Source organism: Pseudorasbora parva, chromosome 16 (genome assembly GCF_024679245.1).
Source record: "Pseudorasbora parva isolate DD20220531a chromosome 16, ASM2467924v1, whole genome shotgun sequence".
Lineage (NCBI taxonomy): Eukaryota > Metazoa > Chordata > Actinopteri > Cypriniformes > Gobionidae > Pseudorasbora > Pseudorasbora parva.
In genome coordinates, this window is record NC_090187.1 from 17,158,503 (window position 1) to 17,182,122 (window position 23,620).

Genomic DNA, 23,620 nt, shown 5'->3' on the forward strand with positions numbered 1-23,620 from the left:
GAGTCAAGAATCTTTGTTGACTTTCTCCCCTCGAAAAGAAGCCAACAGGAGCAGATACTCTCGAAAGTGCATGTTGCATGTCGGGAACTTTATGAATGAACACTATCAGCTCCTTTTTACTAGAGCTGACCGCACAGAATTCACCACTCCACTCACAAACAACACATTAATCACGTGTATCCTCACTCGTAATGAAGCGAGGTTAGGGAGGAACACACGATCAAAAATGCTGTCTGTTCGCCATTATATCTCCTGTCTATATGCATTTCTTTTTTTGGACAAACAACAATAAATAGACAAAGACAGTTTCACACAGAGCGCTTGTGAAGACATCAGAAGCTGACATTGTTTGGGTCAGGGGGGCTTTATATTTTTCTGGTCAATGACGTCACCTGGCTATGACGTCAAGTTACGCCATTGGACTAATTTCACGAGTGCTTCATGACACGGTCACGCAGAGGCGTTCTCTCAGCGTTAAGATGCATTGCGAATTCCCTCGATAAGGGAATCTCACTTGTTTTCTGCATTTTGGCCTACAAAAGTGATGTCATACCTGCGCCACTCTATTAGCTAGCTAAATGATAACGAGGAATTATCAAAATTACACAAGAACATTGGCGCAAAAACAAATTTCAGAATTTTGCAGGCAACAGATTTGCTTTGTCAAAGCCTACATATTTAGTAACCTTACACAAGCAGAGATGTTAATGATTGCAATTTATTACTTTTGCTTTGCTCAAAAATATCATCAGTATGATACTTTACATATCTTGTTGAACTAACAGATATAGGCTATATTTGTCAACATTTCAACAGTGTGCTGTTTATATGGTATAACTTTAAGGCATAAATTAAATGCATTATATATGTATGGTAATAATGTCACTTACTATACCTTGCATGTCTGTATCATTTTTCGGTGGTTAAAATTGTCACTTTGTAAATATGTTTGTGAATTAAATACAATCAGTTGTAAAAAATATTGAAATGTTAATATAACTGTTATTGTTTTTTCAGTAGGACTTAGATGTACTTTTCCCCATCATATGTTGCTTTGTATTTTGTTCAGGCTTTAACAAGATTATATAACATTTAGGTGCAAATATGCACAACAATAAGCCAAAGCTAGAGGCTAAAATAGCAAATATCTCCACAGCAACAGTAAATTTTCCAGGAGAACTGACATAAGCTGGAATAAATGTGATCCACACAGCACAGAATATGAGCATACTGAATGTGATGAATTTGGCTTCATTAAAGTTATCAGGCAGTGTACGTGCCAGAAAAGCCAAAATGAAACACAAAAAAGCTAGGAGGCCAATGTAACCCAGCACAGCCCAGAAACCTATTGTAGACCCCAGACTGCATTCAATAATGATCTTTTCCTTATAATATTTCATATTTTTGTAGGGAAATGGGGGAGATATTGTTAGCCAAAGCACACAGATAAGAACCTGTATAAGTGTAAAGGCAAGAACACTGAGTCGTTGTTGTGAAGGCCCAAACCATTTCATGACATTACTTCCTGGGAGTGTAGCCTTAAAGGCCATTAACACGACTATTGTTTTCCCAAGAACACAGGAGATACAGAGGACAAAAGTGATCCCAAACGCTGTGTGACGCAACATACAGGACCACTCAGTGGGCCGAGCAATGAATGTAAGTGAACAGAGGAAACACAGAGTCAATGAGAAGAGCAGCAGGAAGCTCAGCTCTGAGTTGTTGGCTTTTACTATGGGGGTGTCCTTCTTGTTGTAAAACAGGATGGCTACAATCACAGTTAATCCTACTCCAAACAGTGAGAAAAAGGCTAGTACTACACCCATAACTTCTGCAAATGACAGAAACTCTACAGCCTTTAACACACATTTATTTTTCTCCACATTAGACCAGTATTCCCCTGGACATTGCTTGCAGTTAATTGAATCTGGAGAAGAAGTTGCAATCATTGGTTAGAAACAAATGGAAACAATTTCATTGATGAACAGTGGAGACAAAATAAACAATTCATGTTGGACCTTTGAGATGGGCTGAAGATTACCTGTCTCATTGCTGATGGCTCCTTCTGCACATGGGATACAGTCATAACAGCAGACAGGTCTTCCTTTTTGCACAGCCTTTCTGGTGCCTGGAGGACAGCTCTCGCTGCATACAGACCTTGGCTTTTTGTAAAACATTATACATACAGATCATTTTTACTGACTCTGAATAATTAAGATTTGTTAATACTATTAATTAATAATGCTGATATTGACACAGTATTATAATTTTCACACCAGAATCTGTGTTCAAAGTGGTTATATAGAAATTACAGCTGGTTGGGTGCTAAGTGGTGCTATAGGGTATTTTTCTTTAAACAATTGACCACACAGTAACATGAAGCAGTTTGATTTTAAACTTTGAACAAAAAAAGTAGTTGTTTAAACAAACAAAATTCAACCCAAAATGACGGACATATGTGCAGTAAGGCTGTCAATGAATATTCTAAATTCGAATATATATTCGAATAGTTTAAAAAAAACTAATTTTGAAGGTGAAAATTAATATTTGAGTAAAAAAAAAAGAAGTGGGAAAAAAACGACCGCGGTAGTAGAGACTTGGCTGTCTGCTTTGCGAATGGACTCACTCATGGGATTCAGGGACAGGTCACAGGAGTCACTGCTGAAAATTGACGCGTCTTGGATGGAAGATGGCAGAAAGTGCAGAGCCCAGCTCGACCGCGTCAGAGAAAGCGATTTTACCCCTCTCAAATCTAAAAAGCCATGTCTGGATCACTTTGGATTTTGGTCGTTAGGAGGAAAAAATGTTATGCCATGAAGGATGCAGTTAGCATACCATGCCTCATTTTATTTAACGTTAAACAGAAACATTACTAAAGTGTAGGCTACTGTACTGACTGAATAGATATTGCATGAATAAAGGATAAATGCACTGCTTCCACTGGTATGATTATTGTCAAGGAAAAGTTCCAAGTACCACAGCACAGCTCGCTCGGGGAGAACTCAACTCTTGCTCAGAACTCAAAGTTTGTTAATTTAAACCGTTATGCGCAAAGAGCGTGAAGTCTGCGGTCTTGGCCATTATGATGTGAGCTCCAGACCGCCAGGGGCGTTCATCGTTCATGTACCCGCAGAGAACAGCTTCTCTATTTGTTATAGAGAAAAATTGCTATTTTTTTACTAAGGACCAGGACATTTCAGCATAGCGTCTGAGGAAGTCGGCTGTCAATTGCGTCATATCTGCGCTACCCTCGGTTTCGGGTTTTATTTGGCAGGAGCGCTTTACTCTTAGTAGTATGAACAAGTGAATGCATGGAGTAACATCATTACATCATTTTCAACACACTTAAATGTATCTAATATGATAAACAGAGCTGCATTACCTCATAATCATAACCAGAAGAGCGGAAATAGTGCAGGCGCCTGGCAAATGTGTCCCGTCCCATCATGATAAAAGTCCCGGTGCTCGCGAAATGGGTATTTGTGTAACAATCACTCCAGCGGCCATGCTCAGTTCCACAACACTGTGTCCTGCTCTGCTTCACACTACAGTAACGTAATAACCGCATGCATGAACGTGATATCTGCCCGAGTCCTATTTTCCACCGGCTGTGAGGTGAAGACCACATGTCCCAAGATGCTACGCTCAAACTTTGCGTCATCAAACTACGCATTTGTTTTGAATAGGCGACCTCAAGTGGACAGAAAGTTGCATAGTGCACCTTTAAATCAGTATAACATTTTTATATTGGTATTGACCCTCATTCTCATGTGCCAAAGTCACAAAAAGTAGCCTAGTGAAAAAAAATTATAAACAAAAAAATGTATCCCTGTTTTTCAAATAATTCATCTTTTCAAAAACACTCCTTGTGCTCTTGTCTCATGTGTTTTAGAGAGCTTGGTTTTTGTTTTCATTGGCTCTTGAGTAGTCATGTTTTGCATTTTTTCCTTGGCCATGTGCTCTTGTTTTTGTCATGTTCATAGCTTGTCATGAATTTCCTTCCACTGGACTGTGTTCCCAGTGCTGGCTAGGCAAGATATTTAGGCAGCTCTGGGATGCCTCTGGGACGACAGCAGCCTGCTCTTGGACAGCCTCTGGGGCATCAGTGACCTATTCTGGGATGGCCTCTGGCATGTCAACAGGACTGGAGGAAGCCAACTGTGACCACCCAACAGCATTTGAATGTAGGCATTTAAAAAAAAAAAACAGGGAGAAAACGGCCTCTAAAGATTGTGCATTTCTCACTGGTTCTCACCTGCTGGGAGTGACAATAGGGCTCCTTTACATTTCATTTAGATAAGCCATGCCCCCTGTAAAGCTCCCCCCTGTAAAGCTGCATGGTTGTATAGCAACGACAGAAAAACGGGAAAAATCGGACGGCATACTATCCATAAAAGATCATTTGCATTGTAAATGTCTGTAATTTATCTTTATTGGCTTTCATAAAAATGATTTAGTTGCTGAAATATGTTTTATCTTTTTATAAAACCTTTTTTTGTCAAAACTCTATTTGAACTTGTGCATTGTAGATAACATGTTGCAAGACACACCTTTAACCTCTTGCGTGTCAAAGATTGCAGATGGCCCCAGATTTCTATTGTACAACATTCACTGCTCATTAAAACCTAACACTCTTACTTTATCTGGACAAACTATCATTAGAGAGATTAAAGATTCCATCTTAGATATTTGAGCACTGTTTATGATAAAACTGGGATGCAGTGACAATTTCTTAATTTATGTCAGGAGTGCAAAATAATCTCTCCGTTATGAACAATATTTTGAATGGATTATCAGACGCAAATTAATTCTCCCTCGGCTGCAGTGGTTAAGTTGCAGACAGCTCGCTGAGGACAGATTTCAGTTGAGCTCTTACGCCGGCTTCACACTGCACGCGTAAGCAGGGCGTAAGCAGCGCATATTTTTTTCGGCGCCCATGTTAATCAATGAGTGCATTCACACCGGCAGCAGAGGCAGCGCAGCGGCGCGTAGCAGGAGCAGAGCAGAAGCGGCAGTGCCGCGATCGTTTCGGCGCCAGGTCTATTTTTGACGCGCTGCTCACGATGAATTAAAGCCACAGTACATTGTTCTGATCAAAATTAACCTGGTTAACATGAAAAATAACACATTTAACCATGAAATAATTTAGTGAAGTGTTCCGTGTGTTTCTCAGTCACCATGACATCCGGCGCTGTGGAAGAAAAATAAGTTCTACACAAAAAACGAAGTCACTGCCATAAGTTTTTGCCTGAACTACAAAACGTCTCAGGTTACGTATGTAACCCTAGTTCCCTGAGGGAACGAGACGGTGCGTCGAAACGCTGTGAGAACGCCTCTGCGTTAATGCGTCGTGAAGCGCCTGTAGAACCATTCCATCGGAAAAAAGATTGATCGTCGGCGTGATGACGTCATCGACCGGAAGCTATAAAACGTCCGTGAAAACAAACAGGAACTAACTTCTGATAAAGCCTGAAGTAAGTGATCACGGACACGCCGGGAGTATGGCAGAGCGACGCAGCGTCTCGTTCCCTCAGGGAACTAGGGTTACATACGTAACCTGAGACGTTCCCTTTCGGGGAACTCGAGCTGCGTCGAAACGCTGTGAGAACGCTTATACCCACATCGCCATAGGACCAAGTGTCTCGTATGTGTGAAGCCGAAGCGCACACGGTTACGAGAGTACCTGTGCCCCTACTGTAGATGCCAGGTCTAGTTCGTAGAACCTGACGAAGGTAGACGGAGACGACCATCCGGCCGCGTTGCAGATATCGTGGAGGGAAGCCCCCGACAAGAGTGCTTTAGAAGCAGCCATACCCCTGGTTGAGTGCGCCCGGACAGCCAGTGGAGATGGCTGCCCGGCAGCTTCATAAGCAAGTGAGATGGCCTCGGCCACCCACTTGCTCATCCTCTGCTTGGATACTGGAGCCCCCTTCTTAGGGGGTCCAAAACAGACAAATAATTGTTCAGATTTTCTCCACAGGGCAGCTCTGTGGACATATGTATCCAGTGCCCTCACAGGACACAGCAGATTTAACCTTTCCTGGTCTGACGTCATAAACGGAGGAGGACAGAAGGCTTGTAGAGTGATGGGGCCCCGTGGGCTCGTAGGAACCTTGGGGACATAACCCGGCCTGGGATGCAGAAATGCTTTCACCATCCCTGGCGCAAACTCTAGACATGAGGGCCCTACTGACAGGGACTGAATATCTCCTATTCTTTTAAGAGACGAAATGGCCAACAGGAAGATGGTTTTTAAGGTGAGGAACTTGTCCGAAACCTCCTCCAGAGGTTCGAACGGTGGTCCGGACAAGCCCCTCAGAACAATGGCCAAGTCCCATGCTGGGACCCTCGAGTGCATAACTGGCCTCAACCTTAAAGTGCCACGAAGGAAGCGTGTAATTAGAGGGTGTCTTCCCAAAGACACTCCACTGAAAGGGACGTGGAAGGCACCCAAGGCCGCCACGTACACCTTTAGTGTGGAGGGGGTCAACCCTGCCGAGAACCTTGCCTGCAGGAACTCCAGCACTGTACCGACCGGGCAGTTAACTGGGTCCCACTGGCGTTCTCTGCACCATGCTGAGAAAAGTCTCCATTTCAAAGCGTACAGCTTCCTTGTGGACGGAGCTCTGGAGTGTAGGATGGTCTCTACGACCTCGGCCGAGAGACCTTCCTCTATGAGCCTAGCCCCCTCAGAGGCAAGGCCCACAGTTTCCACATCTCCGGGCGTGGGTGCAGGAATCTCCCGCCCGCCTGAGAGAGTAGATCCCTCCTGGTCGGAATCTCCATCGGAGAGCCTTCCAGGAGAGATATCAGGTCCGAAAACCATACTCGGGTCGGCCAGTTCGGAGCCACTAGAAGTACCTGGGCCCCGTCCCGGCGTACCCTCTCCAGAACTCCTGGAAGCAAGACAATCGGGGGGAAGGCGTACAGGGGCAGCCTCGGCCACTACTGTACCATGGCATCCAGCCCCAGCGGGGCCGGATGGGTCAGAGAAAACCACTGCGGGCAGTGAGAATTCTCCGCCGAAGCAAACAGGTCTATCTCTGCTTTCCCATAAACCTTCCAAAGGAGCTCCACCACCTCTGGGTGGAGTCTCCATTCCCCGGGCCTCGGCCCCTGTCTCGACAGGCTGTCTGCTTCCTGATTCAGGGCCCCCGGGATATATACTGCCCTGATTGACAGCAATTTCCCTTGGGCCCACAGGAGGATCCGATGTGCCAATTTGTCCAACGGACGAGACCTCAGACCCCCCTGGTGATTTATATAGGCGACCACGGACGTGTTGTCTGTCCTGACTAGTACGTGGTGGCCCCTGAGGTCGGGCAGAAACTGTTTCAATGCAAGAAACACTGCGAGCATCTCTAGCCGATTTATGTGCCAGTGCCGCTGATGTTCCTGCCATAGACCCTGGGACGAGCGACCACTCATGGTCGCCCCCCAGCCCGTGAGAGAGGCATCTGTCGTTAGCGTTACGCGACGAACATGAGCCCCCAACACGGGAACCTGAGATAAGAACCCCGGGTTTTTCCACATGACCAGAGCACGTAGGCATCGCCGCGTGACTTTGATCGTGCGGAGCGGATTTCCCCTCGGGGAGAACCCTTTTGTTTTGAGCCACCACTGCAGTGGCCTCATGTACAGTACAGTAGGCCAAAAGGTATCACGTTGGACGCTGCTGCCATGAGACCTAACAGTTTCTGGAACTGTTTCACAGTGACGGCTCGGCCTAGCCTCTGTTCTTTGGCGGCTGCCAGGATCGATGCTATGCGTGTTGGCGATAATTGCGCCCGCATAATTACCGAGTCCCAGTTCACACCCAGAAAAGTGGTTCTCTGAGCCGGAGAAAGCACACTCTTCTTGGCGTTCAGCCTCAACCCCAGCTTCGACATATGGGCGAGAACAGCATCTCGATGCTGAACCGCCATCTGCTCTGTATTCGCTAGAATCAGCCAGTCGTCGATATAGTTCAGAATGCGGATGCCCTGCAGACGCAGCGGCGCCAGAGCTGCATCCACACACTTGGTGAACGTGCGGGGTGACAGTGCTAGACCGAAGGGAAGTTCACGATATTGGTATGCCTCTCCCCCGAAGGCAAACCTCAGGAACTTCCTGTGATGTGGAAGGATGGAGACATGAAAATACGCATCTTTGAGGTCTATGGTGACAAACCAATCCTCCGATTTGACCTGCGCTACAATCTGTCTGAGTGTAAGCATCTTGAATTTGAGCTTGGCCACCGAGCGATTCAGTAGCCGTAGATCTAATATCGGGCGTAAGCCCCCATCCTTCTTCGGCACGATGAAGTAACGGCTGTAAAAGCCCGACTCCCTGCTGGGAGGGGGAACCCTCTCTATAGCCCCTTTTTGCAGGAGTGTCTCTACTTCCTGTGCCATTACCAGAGCCTGCTCCGGGCCCACCTCTGTAGGTAGGACACCGCAGAAAGGAGGTGGCCGACTTCTGAATTGAATGGCGTACCCCCTTTCTACTATCTGCAGGACCCAATGAGATATATTTGATAGACGTTTCCACTCGTCTAGAAAATCTACTAAGGGAACCAGCCTCTCGAGGCTGGCCTCTGGTGTATTTTGAGCAACAAGCGCAGTGCCCTGAAGCGGCGGACCGGCAGGGAACAACTGACTTGACTGCTCGGGGGCCCCCCGAAGGGGGTGCGGACCACCCTCGGGTGGCCCGCGGAGACCGACTGCGCCCCGGCATTGCGGCGGGGTTGGCAGCGCGGCCCCCCGAGGGTGCCGTAGGGAAACGGGTACCGTTAGCAGGGGTAAACACCGTTTCCCTATGGGGGGAACCACCCTCAGCGTCCTGACGCTTCTGGCGTCAGGAACGCTTCGACGAGGCCTTCTTGGCGATCAGGACTGTCCGCAGATCAGCCCTGCCCCTCGAAGGCCTCGTCTGAGAGCGCCGCCCCTCGTCCCCACGCTGAGGGGGAGCTCGGGCAGCGACGCTCTGCTTTTGTTGAGCCCTGTGTGAGGAGCTCGTACTCGGTCTGGGCTGCTTGGTAGTATCAGCAGCAGCCCCAGGGACCTGGACCCGGAGAGGGAGGAACTGCTTGAGCGCCGCAGCTTGCTTTTTCGACTCCTGGAACCTCTCGGTGACAGTGTGGACTGCATCACCGAAGAGGCCTCCAGGAGAAAGCGGCGCATCAAGCAGAAAGGCTTTCTCCCTCTCCTTGATGTCTGTGGGGTTCAACCATAAATGCCTCTCCGTAGCCACCAATGCTGCCATGGAGCGGCCAACACATCTGGCCGTCTTCTTGGTGGCCCGGAGAGCTAAATCAGCTGATGATCTTAATTCAGCGACAATATCTCCCCCCACAGCATCACTACTGTCCAGATCCCTCAGCAGGTCAGCCTGGTATGCCTGCACGATAGCCATCGTGTGCAGGCATGCAGCCGCTTGACCCGCTGCCGAGTACGCTTTACCCACCAGCGCCGACGTTGTTTTTAATGGTCTGGTGGGTAAAGTTGGGGCCTTAAGGGACGATGCCGAAGAAGGTGAGAGATGGCTCGCGAGCGTCTCTTCGACCCTTGGCATCGCCCCATAACCATACTATCTCAGCCCGCTGATGTTGCTGTAGACCGAAGTCTGCGGGCTGAAGACACGATATGATGCCGGTCTCTTCCACGATCTTGCCACCTCGGTGTGCAAGTCGTGGAAGAACGGCAGGCCCCGCCGCTGAGGTTCTGAAGCGCGAGATGGCAGGAAGCGTTCGTCTAGCTTGCTATGACGTTTTCTCCCTGCCTCAGATCTTTCAGTGGGCCAGTCGATGTTTAATCTGGCCACTGCTCGCGTCAAAACCTCAACTAGCTCCTCACTAGCAGGGGACTGAAGTGGCGAGTCTTCAGTATCGATACTTTCAACGTCCACCTCCTCAGAGCTGGACAGATGAAGTACCGGCGACTCTCTCGGGGGGGAAGAAACCGCCATGCGTGCTTCCATGCCCCGAGAAGAGCCGCTGGATGGAGCAGGTGAGGGCAGAGATAAGGCAGCGCCCGTCTCTAACCCCTCTGCAACATCCAATTGTGATCCCCACGACTGCAGCCTTCGCTCCGCCTCGGCGGAAGCGGGACCAGAGCCGCGGGGAACACGAGCCGAGGCACCCTCCTCGAAGAGTGCCCGGCGGGAGCGCAGCGTTCTCAATGGTAATCGCTCACAGTGCTCGCAAGCAGCCCCCTCGAGGGCTGCCTGGGCATGCTGCGCTCCCAAGCAGGCTACACAAAGAGAGTGTGTATCCCCGCTCGTGATGTAGCGTGGGCAGGGATGAACACACCTCTTAAAGTTACTGCTTTCACTCGCCATAATCTATCTATTTATTTTCTCTTCTTTTGTAAATATGGGAATATTTAACAAAAAGGTGGAAAAACTCTTGCAAATAGACAGACAAAAACACCAAATAGACAGACAGGTTCACACAGATCGCTTGCTGAAGGCTCAGAAGCTAGTTCCTGTTTGTTTTCACGGACGTTTTATAGCTTCCGGTCGATGACGTCATCACGCCGACGATCGATCTTTTTTCCGATGGAATGGTTCTACAGGCGCTTCACGACGCATTAACGCAGAGGCGTTCTCACAGCGTTTCGACGCAGCTCGAGTTCCCCGAAAGGGAACTAATTTTAAATAATGTATGCCAGTTTAGCTTGAATTAAATATGAATTAAATTATGTATATATTATAACTATATGCTGGCATAACAGAAACGATAAACAAAAAGCAAGTGGTGTCACAGGCAGTGTTCTTCAGAGTGCACCTGTCCAGGAAAGACAGCAATGGATGACACTCTCATCGTGGAGGTTTAGAAGCACACAGTTCTCTGTGATCCACACAGTTTGCTTTATAAAGACTTGCAAGTGAAGGAAAAAGCATGGGAGGAAGTTGGTGAGCGTGAGCGGCTCTTGGTGCTGATGGTACGTCATTTTTAAGTGTTTTTGACAGTCTTTCGTTGTCTCACGAACGAACAACTAAATATGGATAGGTAAATAGAATATACACACATTAATATAGCACACAAACAGTATAGACATGTAGATAGACTATGATGTGTGTTATTTTGTATTTTTTTTAAAACGTTGTTAGATAATTTGCTCATTTAGTTATTAATTATTCGATAAATCATTAAGAAGTTTCCTCTTAGTTATTACAGTCATTTATGAATTATCTTTAAGAGGTTTATGATGGGTAATGCATGTAAATTTGATGCCTATCCAATATTTCAAGACGATTTCCTGAAGTTTCTCTTTTTAGCAGTGTGCTTTTCATGGACATATAGTGCGATGGCCTTTCTTCTATCAAAAACTCGCACTAAACGAAATAAAAAAAACATCAGAAACAAGTGAAACGATTTTTTAAAAATAATGATAAATGCTTCATGATAAATCTGAATCTTTGCTTTATTTCCATTTCAAATACATTAAAGAGAAATGCAAACTTATCCATTATAGAGTAGCCTACTCTGTACACAACTGCGCGTGACAACTGCGCGCGACAAACGCTGCCTGTGTGAAAGCAAAAAGTGCGCGCGCTGCTACTGCTTTACACACGCGCTGCTTCGGCTCTGCCTACGCCCTGCTTGCACGTGCAGTGTGAAGCCGGCGTTAGTTCAAAAGGGCTTGCATTTGGAAAAATATTGATTTATTATCACATGTGCAAAATATTTAGTCATACAGAATACCATTTCTATTAATTTCTCACTGAATAATCTGATCTGAAAGAGCTGGAACATGCACAGAGCTCTCTGTAATTTTAATCTTTCAAATTGTGCTATGTAGCTTGGGCTAAGTCATTCACACCAGTCAATTCAAGTATTGTTCAAACTAATAGCAGATGCTAACATTACCATCTAAAAGACCATTATAGTAATTTATTTTTATTTTTTTTGTCAAGTGATACGATATTAATGATTACAATTAAACTGACAGCCCTGAGCTAGCTAATAACAATAGGTAGGTATGAGAAGGTCTAAACATTGAATAAAAAAAATGTTTATGGAAGTTTATGGAAACTCACCCCATAAGAAACAGAAAAGTATTCTTGCAGATCTCAGTGCCTCTAATGAAATTAGTCATTTGGGGACACTTTCTCTTTGTCAGGGTCTTCTTTGTGGATGTAACCATCTCCGAAGTTTGTGCTGTGCATCTGTTTGCCTCGAATTGTCCAATAATTTGCATGTCTGGTTACAGGACTGTCTCCTATGCAGAGAGTTCTCTTTTCTCCTAGTGTAGCATTTACAGTCAGAGTTATGGATTTTACCCATTTTCTGTCTTTATCCTCATCAAATGTCACTATCGATATAGCCTCTGGTATCTTAGGGTCCAACTTGTCTGACGCAAGTCTGATACGTTCTTCCTCGTCTTCATTTTTGCTCAGTTGTAGATTAGGGATATTACTCAGTCTTGTTATGCTGTTTTCATTCTCGCTCAGCTCCTTTTAAGAATCAGTGAATTCATAAGCATCCGGCTTATCGAAGTAGTATTTCAAAACATTTTCAGTGGAACGGCCATGGTTCAGCTTGTCTGCGATAATCTTTGCCATCTTCATTGAATTTTGATATCAGCTAGAGTCGCCCAGAGCGCTGGATAACTAAGCCATGCTTCCCTTGGAGGGTTGGCCAATAACAAGCCGGCTTATCCAGTATGGAAATACACACAGACAATGATGGCCCTACTGCATATTAAAATCTCAGAAAAACAAGCCAACTTCAACATTCTTTCTCATTTTGCTCGTAAGTAGTACTGCCGACTTGTGTCACTGGTTTCCGTGACAGGTCACAAATGGGCTTTTTATTAAAAATAAAATAAAACAACAATAAACAGAAACATCCCGAGGGGTAAAACAAGACTTGAATTGACTTGGACTTGACTCATGGAGCAGGGAAACACAAAGCACATACATAGTCAGTCGGTGCCCAAGTACTGTTCCAATTCAAAGTTCACATTTATCCAAGTAGGCTACCGTTCAAATCCCTGTATACTTTCTTGATCCGCCCTTTTATAGAGGATGCATTGAGAGGAAACTTGTGTCTTCAGACAGAACAGTATACCAGAATGCATCTTGCACCGACCAGCAAGCGTCAATAGCGGAAATGAAAGCTGTGTAATCAAGTGAATTTGTCGTTGTGTCTTCTTCTGCAGCGCACAGCTTCTTCTTCATTACTTTCTAGACAGGTGCATTACTTACAAATTATAGATTCATGAGAATGAATGAGGCCATTAGACCTACACAAGACAAATTATATCTCATGTTTAACCTCTACAGAGGTTGGTATGAAACTTCACGCAGGCATCAGTAAACAACAGACTGTTCACCCAGAAGCTGAGTTTATTTCTACTGGTGATTTTAATCATTCAAAGTGCTACTGAAATTTCACCAGCATGTTTCCAGTCACACCAGAGGAAACAAAACCTTAGACCATGTTTACACAAAACATGGCTGGAGCTCATATTGCAACACCCCTCACCTACCTGGGACAGTCAGATCACCTTTCTTTGTTCATCATGCCCAAATATGCACCCCTCATTCACTGTGTGAAGCCATCAGTAAAGACCATCAAGGTGTGGCCTGTAGGGACAGATTTCATACTCCAGGAAGGTTTCTACACACAGACTGGAGTATGCTTGCTTCTCAAGCCACCAGTGGATCTCACACAGACATTGACTGCTACATCTCCTATGTACTGGATTATATCAGTATCACTATTGACAATGTTACAATCCAGAAGCAGATCACCACATACCCAAATCAAAAGCCATGGGTGAACAAGGAACTGTGACTCCTGTTGAAGACACGCAATATTGGCTTCAGATCAGGAGATGCACAAGAACAATAAGTACAATAAGAACACTTGTGCACATATGCTGTTTGTTGACTTCAGCTCAGCATTCAACACTGTCATCCCAACCAAGTTAATAGCCAGACTTGGAGACCTGTGCATCATCACCTCCATGTTTAAATGGATTTTGGAATTCCTGACCAACAGACCCCAGAACGTGCGATCAGGCTCCACCTGCTCCATGTCCATCCCACTTAATATTGGTGTACCCACAGGGTGAGTGATAAGCCTGTTTCTCTACTCCCTCTTCATCTACAATTGCAAGCCTGTGTATGGATCTAATTCCATTCAAGTTTGTGGACGACACTACTGTGATCAGTCTCATCAGCAACAACGATGAGACTGCCTATAGGGATGACATCCAGCACCAGTCCACATGGTGAACTGAAAATAACGTACTCCTCAACACCACCAAAACAAAGGAGCTCATCGTAGACTTCAGGAAATAGTCAAGAGGCACACTAGACACCATCCACATCAATGGAATGACTGTTGAGCATGTCTCCAGTTTCAAGTTCCCGGGGATCCACATCTCGGTGGACATGTCCTGGACAACCAAAACCTCCAGCCTGGTCAAGAAGGCTCACCAGCACCTTCTCACCTTCTCTTCATAGCGCTCCTCAGCTATTCTGGTGAACTTATATCGCTGCACAATAGAAAGCATCCTGATCAACTGTGTTACAGTATGGTATGGGAGCTGCTCTGTTGCAGAGCGCAAGGCACTGCAGCAGATAGTAAAAAACCACCCAGCACATCACAGGGACTCCACTACCTGCCTTCGAGCACATCCAGAGGAAAGGCTGTCTGCATCAAGCTTACAGTATCCTTAAGGACTCATCTCACCCATCCCACAGACTGTTTTCTCTCCTGCCCTCTGGCAGGCGTTTAAGGTGCCACCGGACCAGGACCAGCAGACTAAATAACAGTTTTTTTTCCCAGGGCTGTCTCTTTATTGAACTCTAACCCTCGTTGATCCCACTCCCCACTGCCCTATATACTAATAACTCTCCTCTTCTCCCTCACAACTTCCTTCACTTTGTTATTTGCACTTTATTATTTGCACTACCAAGTGTTTATATAGTAACAGCTGTTTATATATGCATCTTGCACTACTATACCTTGGAATATGCTCATTTGCACTATACCATCCATAAATCAATGTTAAGTGGTCTCTTAATTTTTTCCATAGCTTTAAATTCCTTTCAACAGAATAATAGTCCTTCGCTGCTACAGCTGTACAGGCAGGTATTTAACGTGTTTACTGTAACTAATTTGTTTGTCTTGCTAATGGTTTGACACCAACCGTACCTGGGCAGGCTTTTTTTTGTAGGCATAAATTTAGCAACCTGCACATGAAATGTAAGTTTATCTACGCTGTAAAAAATTTGTGGTGGTTTTTGTTGGTTTAACTTAAAGAAGTAAGTAACCTGGTTGCCTTAAAATTTTGAGTTTATTGAAATAAAAAATTTGAGTTGATACAATGAAGAAAATTAGTTTAAAGGGGGGGTGAAATGCTGTTTCATGCATACTGATCTTTTTACACTGTTAAAGACTTGGAATCCCATACTAAACATAGACAAAGTTTCAAAAGTTAAGGTGGACGTTTGATGGGAGTATTTCTTTGTCAAAAATACTACTTCCGGTTAGTCATAAGTTTCGGCAAGTTTTTTGAGATCATGCGTCCCCATTGACGTTAGTGGGGGCGGAATTTCCTTGTATGGGCCTTACGGACAATTCTACCGGAAGCGCGTGAGAGAGAGCGAGGGAGAGAGCGAAAGCAACAGCCCATCAAAGCGGGGCTTGTAGGATGCTGGACAGGTGACAATTACACATAGCACATAACAATGTCACCAAAAAAGTGGGGTTTTGGTTGCCAGACCAAGACAGTCCTGCACAGATTCGCCAAAAACCCTGCGTTAAGGCAACAGTGGATGTAATTTGCTTTTCCGGATCAGCAACTGAGTTGCGCGAATGTTTATATCTGTTCGCTGCATTTCGGTGCCGACTGTTTCATAAACAAGGCCCAGCTCGACGCCGAATTTTCCCAATCACCTAATGCTGAAGGATGGAGCAGTCCCAACGTTAGAAGGGTGAGTGAGACTGCTTTTAGTCCGCTTACTGTCTACACAAACCACGCGTAAACACACAAACACACGTGCACAACTGCACTTCCCACATGTACACCTTCAAAGACAAAAATATGACGATATAATTCAAGTATAAATATGTAAATAACACAAGCCGCTAAGCATATTATATAGTTAGTGTATAACTTGTAACTTACCACATACAGACGTCCTGCTCTAGTCGTTTTTGCTGCTGCTCCTGTTCAACTGCAGCCTCTGGGTCTGATTCCGGATCATAGATGTATGGCTGTATCTGATTAAAAGCCATATTTTTATTTTGAATAAAGTTTTTTTCCGCTGTTAGGGATGACGCTCGACTCAACACACAGCGCGCTGCTGCACACGTCATTATTTAGCTCCGCTCACACGATACGCCCCCACCCGCTCGGCTTTTTTCGGAAAGACTCGGAACAGCGCATCTTTCTTATATAATTATAAAAAAAATAAAGACTTTTCGGAGATATGCAGGATGCAATGCTACTCTATAGGTACTCAAGATTGACATGACACTGACTGAAACTGAGTGTTTCACCCCCCCTTTAATAAATAGAAACTCAAAATATTTTTGTATCTGAACCACATAAAAAAATGTGATACATCATGAAAATAGCACAATTTGGCATGTTTCACTGCGTCATCAGAAATAACACACACATAATTACCCAATATGCTTACAAAATCTTTTAATAATATTTTAATAAAGGCTGTCGAATCTCAAAAAATGTTCATTGTATTAACTCAAAATTTTAATTTCAATGAACTCAAAATTTTAAGGCAACCAGGTAACTTTTTTTCTAAATATTTTTTTACAGTGTAATATAATGCGTAATAATATAATAGTACCACCTACTGGTGATACTACTTTCATAATCCAAGTATTGATTATTTTTTGTATTCAAAATGTTGTTTGAAACATTGATCTCATTATATCACGTAGTTGTAATTGCAAAATAAAAATGACAAATGGAAATCAATTGCCGCTAATGGGTAAGTTCATTTCTGAAAATGAAAGATGGCAATGAATAGCCCATCAAAATACTCCTTATGTCAGGGTTTGTTGAAGGGAAAGGAGCAAGGACTCAATTTCCAGGAGGAATGGGCTTTACTAAATTAAATAAAACAAGATAAACAAAAACTACCCCAAGGGGTAAAAACAAGACTTGACTCTTCACTTGGCAATGCAGACAGACAGAGAAACATGAGGTAAGTTCAACAATGATCCAGCACAGGGCTGCAAACACAAGGGCCCTCATTTATCAATCTTGCGTAGAAACGGGTGTATATGTTGGCGTAAGATTATGCTTACACTCCTCTCACCGCCTGATTTATGAAACTGTGCGCACCTCTGCAATTCAGGTGTACGCAATACCTGCCCTTGATAAATGCGTCGGCTGAAAACGATCGTCATTAGAATAACACGCCCCTATATATTCAAGTCTCCGCCTCCCGCACGCCCTCATTTTACGCCATGGACAAACAGAAGACGGCAAAGAAACGAAACTTCTCCGACGTGGAGATCGGGCGCGCTCAATCATCTCTTTAGTCCACTAGTCAGGGCACTGATTAGGACATAAGTCAACGGGCTGACTCCCTGATCAGTGCTCTGACTACTGAACTATGATTGAGACGCGCCCATCGAGACCATCTCCAGGGAAGTGGAAACAAACCCGAAATTGTTTTATTTGGGAGTTTAAAGAGTGGGATTAAAGGCGCTCACAAAAACAAAATATGGATCCAAATTACGAGTAGCTACTGTTAGTGTGGGGGTTGAGAAGCGCACTCCAGCAGTTTAAATAGCTGTTTGGATGATAAATTACCATCACAATGCATTATTTTACAGCACGTTTTGAAACAATTAGCATTTAATTTCGTATCACGGCACATGTATTGGGGTGTACAATAGTGATGATGATGTGATGCGGAGTACTACCATTCATTCACATTAATAATTACATGACAATTTGTAAGATTCTTCTTCTTATTATTATGATTATTATTCTTAATGACGCTTGTTATTTAGAAGAAGAATGCCGTTTTTATTGATTTTATTATTATTTAAAAGAAGAAGGCCATTTTTATTATTTTGTCAGTCTGAATTATTTTAGTCCCAGTCGGTGCGCAGCTGCTGGGCCAGGCGCGGGCCTAAAACGTAAGATAAAGCGCACAGGCTCGCGACTGGAGGAATACATATGCCTACAGATCAAACGCTTTGGTAAAGTCATACAAATTAAACATTGACGTTCATGTTGCACAAAAATAAACACTAAATGTTGTTGTTGTGGTTTTTTACAGTGGGTCATATAGCATATCTTTGTCAGTGCGTTTTGTGGTGTTAGGAATTGCTTTTCTGCGCATTTCCCCACTAACTCAAACGTGCGTACACCACCTCCCGAGCTGGCGTAGGATTTGAGCGTGCCGTACGCCAACGTCCATATTGATAAATCTCAAAGTCACCGTGGGTTTGGGTGTACGCAAGGTGTACGCTGGAAATTTGGTGTACGCACTTTTGATAAATGAGGGCCAAGGAGACTAAATAGGGAGCAAACAAGAGAGGGTACCGAGGGAAGAAAGGTGGGGCAAATAAACCAATAATCAGGAAACAAGGTGGGCGGGTTAGACAATTGACATGAGAGCACATGAGACAAAGAAACACATGAACATGTGTTCACACCAAATGTGACATGAACATGCAGCTATTGAAAACTCATAAGCCGCATTTAACACAAAACATGACAACATGAAAGAATGCACCTAGTGAACAACACCAGCTGCATGCTACACAACACAAGACAAATATAACAGATGAACAGTAGAGCACACACTCACATGACAAGACAGAGCACACAAGAAGAAAATGCTCAGGGACAAACACTCTGAGCATGAATGTCCAAATCTCAACAGAAAACCGAAACCCAACTAGACCGAAGTGCTGTGATCCGAACACCACGCCCAACACAGAAAACTACAAGGAAAGAAGAGCATGCAGCTCAAGCATGCTTAAAGCTGCGCGCTCACACAAGACAAACAATACAGGAGTGTTAGGGCTCTGTCACAAAACCAAGAGAAAGCTAGACTGAAGCGACAGAACCCTGACACTTTATCTCTTGCTTTATTGTCCAAAGTTAGAGCCCTGCATTTAATAGCCGTGCAATTTTCACGTCATGCCTTTTTTTAGGCTTCTCCTTCATTTTATATTTATTTTATTAATTAAAAGGCACATTAAGATTGTGGTGTGACAGGCAGCGGGGCGAGGGACCGCGAGAGCGGGCCGGTGATTAATGTTCACGAGTGCCAGCTGCGTGGCACACCGGTCTCGTCTCGCGGCCATGTGACGGGAGCATATAAGGAGGAGCAAGAGCTGCGGAAGACGAGAGAGGACCAGGCCTGGAATTTATGTTTAGTTTTGTTTGTGTGTTCGCGGGCAGTCGTCCGTGAGGGGCTGCCCGCGGTTTTTACTTTCGTTTTGTTTATTTCTTTTGAATTAATAAATGTTATTGAACGTTCGCCGGTTCCCGCCTCCTTCCTTCCCAGCTACGAACTTCGTTACAATTGTGTTATGGGCTAAATGTTTTAGATGGATATGATGGTGCTGCAACACGCATCACTGCAAATGAGTAAAGCAAGCCAATGCAAATGGCTGTAAATTAAACTTAAAATAAGTCTTAGATACTCAAAAACACAATCATCTTCAATAAAAATTATGAGACTAAATGATCTTACCAGTGCTTAAGTCGCTCTTTCTCATATTTACTGCATATGAGCTGCTGAATAAAATGCATCTTGAATCTTTTGCTCTTGTTGCTGTGGACTCTTTTAAATGAGCATATACTGCGGAAATTGAAGATTGGGTTTATATTCATTTTGCGAAGGTGTAAGGTGTAAGATAACCTGCATGTTCTTTTTTTTAATTATTTGTAGCTTGTTTCGTTTGTGAGCGCCGCTGCAAGCTGTCAGCCTGCCTCAGCTTGTCAAAAATGCCTTTTACTGTGGTGCTAATAATAGGCTAAATTAACTAACATTGTGATGCTTGAAGTGTTTTACATCTATGGATTTTATTATAGGCAAGACAAGTCAAGAGTTGATTTGAGAGGCTAAATTGCTGGCCGCTTGGTCATCACTTAGAAAAATAAAAACTTTAATGTAACAAACAAAAATTGCTCTAAACATTTTTCTAAATTAACTTAATGAAGAAACAAAATGATATGCTGATGGGCCAGGCTAGTGCCTAGATTTGAGGCCCGTGCAGGGCTCTATTCAAAGTGTTATTTCAGGGTTTGTTTTGATATGTTCTTATGAGAGAGAGAGAGAGAGAGAGAGAGAGAGAGAGAGAGAGAGAGAGAGAGAGAGAGAGAGAGAGCACTATATTATAATGGCTATATTTTGCTTTTTATTTATTTAAAATTACCCCTAAAATGTAACTAGATTGAGCATTTTTTGTTAACTTTTTTTAATGTATGATATTTCAAACTGGCATCTCGAGTTGGCATCTCATTCATCAAATCATGATGTTAAATTCACATTTCGAAATAAAGTCCTCCACTGAAATAAACAGCACCGCTTTGTGGAACTAATGATATGCATTATACATGTATATGACATATTATATGTCAGTAATAACCAAAATGTATTTTTGAAATTCTCTATGAAAATGAAAAATAAACAACACATTAGAGTAGGCCTAGCAGATAATAGGCATGCTGTGACTATAAAATACACTGATACAAAATAATGTTTCATTTCCTCCCACAGGTAGAGATTGAATATTCAAGTTGCTTTTCCAATTTTTACCCCAGAATGTAAAAATGAAAAATCAAGCCACATGCTTGTTTTTTGGGGGGGTTCTTTATATTAGTTAGCCTTAACTACTGTGTACTTACATCAGAAAATAAGTACAATGTACTTATTGTGTTCATATTGTATTGCAAAACACTTTTACTGATATTGAGGTGGGATACGGGTACTGTTAGGGACAGATGTGGTGGTATGGGTAAGTTTAAGGGTAGCATTAGGTGTAAGGGAAGTGTCAACAGTGTTATTATAAATGTAACTACATACATCTACTTACTCTGGGTTCGAGCAAATTTTCCGAGCCCGGAGCCCTCCCCGGACAGCACGCCAAATACGCATAATCTTTACTCTATTTAATTGATGTAAGTGTGAACTCGTGAAATGAACAGAAGATAACCTGATTGTTGTGGAACCATTTTCTAACCTAAACTAATTTGGTATTCCTTATACTAATCATGAAGGTCCATAGAAGTATTTACTTTTTTAGTTTTTGATATGACATTCTCTAAATTTAAAATAATCCTTTAGCAGAAACAGTGTATTGCCATTTACCTTTAGCTGTCCTCCAGCCCAAATGATCTCTTTAGTATTAAGCTCTAAGCGCTGGTCAGGAGGCAGTGAGGCATCATAGTATCCCACAGTTTTAAACTGGAATGATCCATTTGAGTCCTGCTGCCAGTTCACAACTTCATATTGGGCTACTACGGCACCAGTGCTGTCAAACCATACATGATCACCCATTTTGATAGTAAAATGTACCTTTTTAAGAGCCTCAACCACCTAGCGGAAAAAAAGAGAGTCAGTTTTGATATTATCACTGTTTCTTTTAACATATTCAACAAAAATATGTTTCCCTCTTCTATAGCTTATGTCTTTTATCTTTTACCTCTTGTGGCTGTATCATCAGGTTTTTCTCACAGCCTTTTTGTTCTTTGCACTCAAGTAGCCTGTGTAGTGAATGAGCTACAGCATAAACTGCTTTGTAGACGTTGCTTCCAAATCTTTGTTCAGGTACATCTTCAGTGTAGTTTTTTAGCATAAGAATATCATCATATTTGCTGCAACTTAATGCATATCCAGAAGAATTTGCCTCACTCTGCAGGCATGGAATAGCTGTGTCCCAGAATGCTTTTCTAACATAATCTACAAACCCTTCAATATTGATTTTTCTCACTGCAAATCCCAGTGACCCTCCTAGGGAAGTAAAACTATGTGGAGTGATATCATTGTTTGTAGTTATCCATGATTCTACACCGATCATTTGGAAGCCTGTAATGTTCTGAACGCTGAACTGATCAATAAGTAAGCTCATCTCAATAAATGAAACAAAGGCAACAATCACTTTTGCCGTGCCTCTTTTTATAGTGTATACAACTTTTTGGAGTTTGTCTGGCTCTGTTCGGTCGAATTTCACAGAGTACTCTACACAAATTCCCTCTTCCTGTGCTATTTTCAGAAATATGGCCATTCCATTGTTTCCATAGTCATTGTCACTGTTCACAGCTCCCACCCAAGACCAGCCAAAGTGCTTGACAATGTATACAAGTGCTCTGCTCTGGTGATTATCACTAGCAATAGTTCTGAAGAAAGAGGGGTAATCTTTTCTATTACTGAGACATTCACATGTGGCTGACGGACTTATCTGAAAAAGAAATCACTTAATACAATGATACAGTCATCCGTATGGTGGTTATGTCAAACATGTAGTGTTATTGCTCCTTACCACTGGAATTTTAAAAGGTCCTGTAGTTCTGGACATAATCACTGTGGCAGAAGATTCTGATTCACCTATGATAGCATATAAAGGAGACTGTCCATTGCATTTGTGTCCTGCTCCAAACTCCTGACCATTCATCAGTCCCATAGTTGCACTCATGGTAGACAGTCTTGAACCACAGGTATCATAGATTCGATAACCAATAGAAATATTTGGGAGCAAATTGTCACTTCTGTTAATCTCCTCAATTGTAAAAATCATCATTTGTGCCATACGATAATCTCTCAGATTCACACTGTGAAAATAAACATTAAATCAGTTTGCTTAAAATTAACTAAATTAACAAACAATTTCACATGTATCAAACCTTAAGCATGACAGAAGTTGAGGTTTTTGTGTAAACTCAAACGAAGGTAATGTTTCCATTTTGTGGATTGCAAAAATTCCTCCAATAGTTACATCTCCATCTTTAGAAAGTAGCGGAAACTTAGGGTCTCCCATTGTTTGACAAGGAGTGTTTTCCACCTTTGTATGAAGTTGATGGAAAAGCAGGAGTGTATAAAGAAAGAGAAGCATCCCAATGAGTGTGCACTGCAGCGAATGCAGAATGCAAATGATCTGATACAGAATTCGCACTCTTATAGACATAGTTAGTATGGTTGACTGATTGAGGGATGTAGCTAATGACCCTATTGGACCCTATTGATCGGAATAAGTTATTCTGGTCAAGCTGGGGTGTAGTAAGTTTGTTTGTCTCATGCTGTCAAAAGCTAGTAAATTGTGAGATTAGGTATCTGGTAAAGTATTTGAAAATCCTACTCAATATACATCTAACATGTTCTTAGCCTCATTTTTTTCTAGTGTATTCTCAATTGGTTTCTTGTTTTTGAAAAGCATATTATTTTGGCATTTGTAATATTTCATTCCAGTGTATAAACACTAGTTTCTGTATGTGTTTATTTCTGTCTATATTTTATGTTTAAAGCATTAAAGCATCCTATTTTTTTTTTTTTTTTAAGTCCACATTGCCTATCATGGCTGGGTTAAGGGATGATCTGAGGTGGACAAGACAAGGCAGAAACCAACTCTGAACATGGGCAATTCAGATGACAATCTGGCACAGGACTGAAAACACAAGGAAAATAA

General features: G+C 43.2%; 1 protein-coding gene across 1 annotated transcript; it reads right to left on the reverse strand.

Annotated features, from left to right (window-relative positions):
• Positions 1 to 1,013: 1,013 nt before the first annotated feature.
• Positions 1,014 to 23,138, reverse strand: LOC137043556 (extracellular calcium-sensing receptor-like). The gene is made up of 6 exons (XM_067419856.1): positions 22,842 to 23,138; positions 22,481 to 22,769; positions 21,644 to 22,399; positions 21,310 to 21,537; positions 2,042 to 2,162; positions 1,014 to 1,927 (listed from the first exon to the last, which is right to left on the reverse strand). The coding sequence occupies exons 1-6, from the start codon at positions 23,120 to 23,122 to the stop codon at positions 1,014 to 1,016; spliced, it is 2,589 nt and encodes an 862-aa protein (XP_067275957.1). The 5' UTR covers positions 23,123 to 23,138.
• Positions 23,139 to 23,620: the final 482 nt, after the last annotated feature.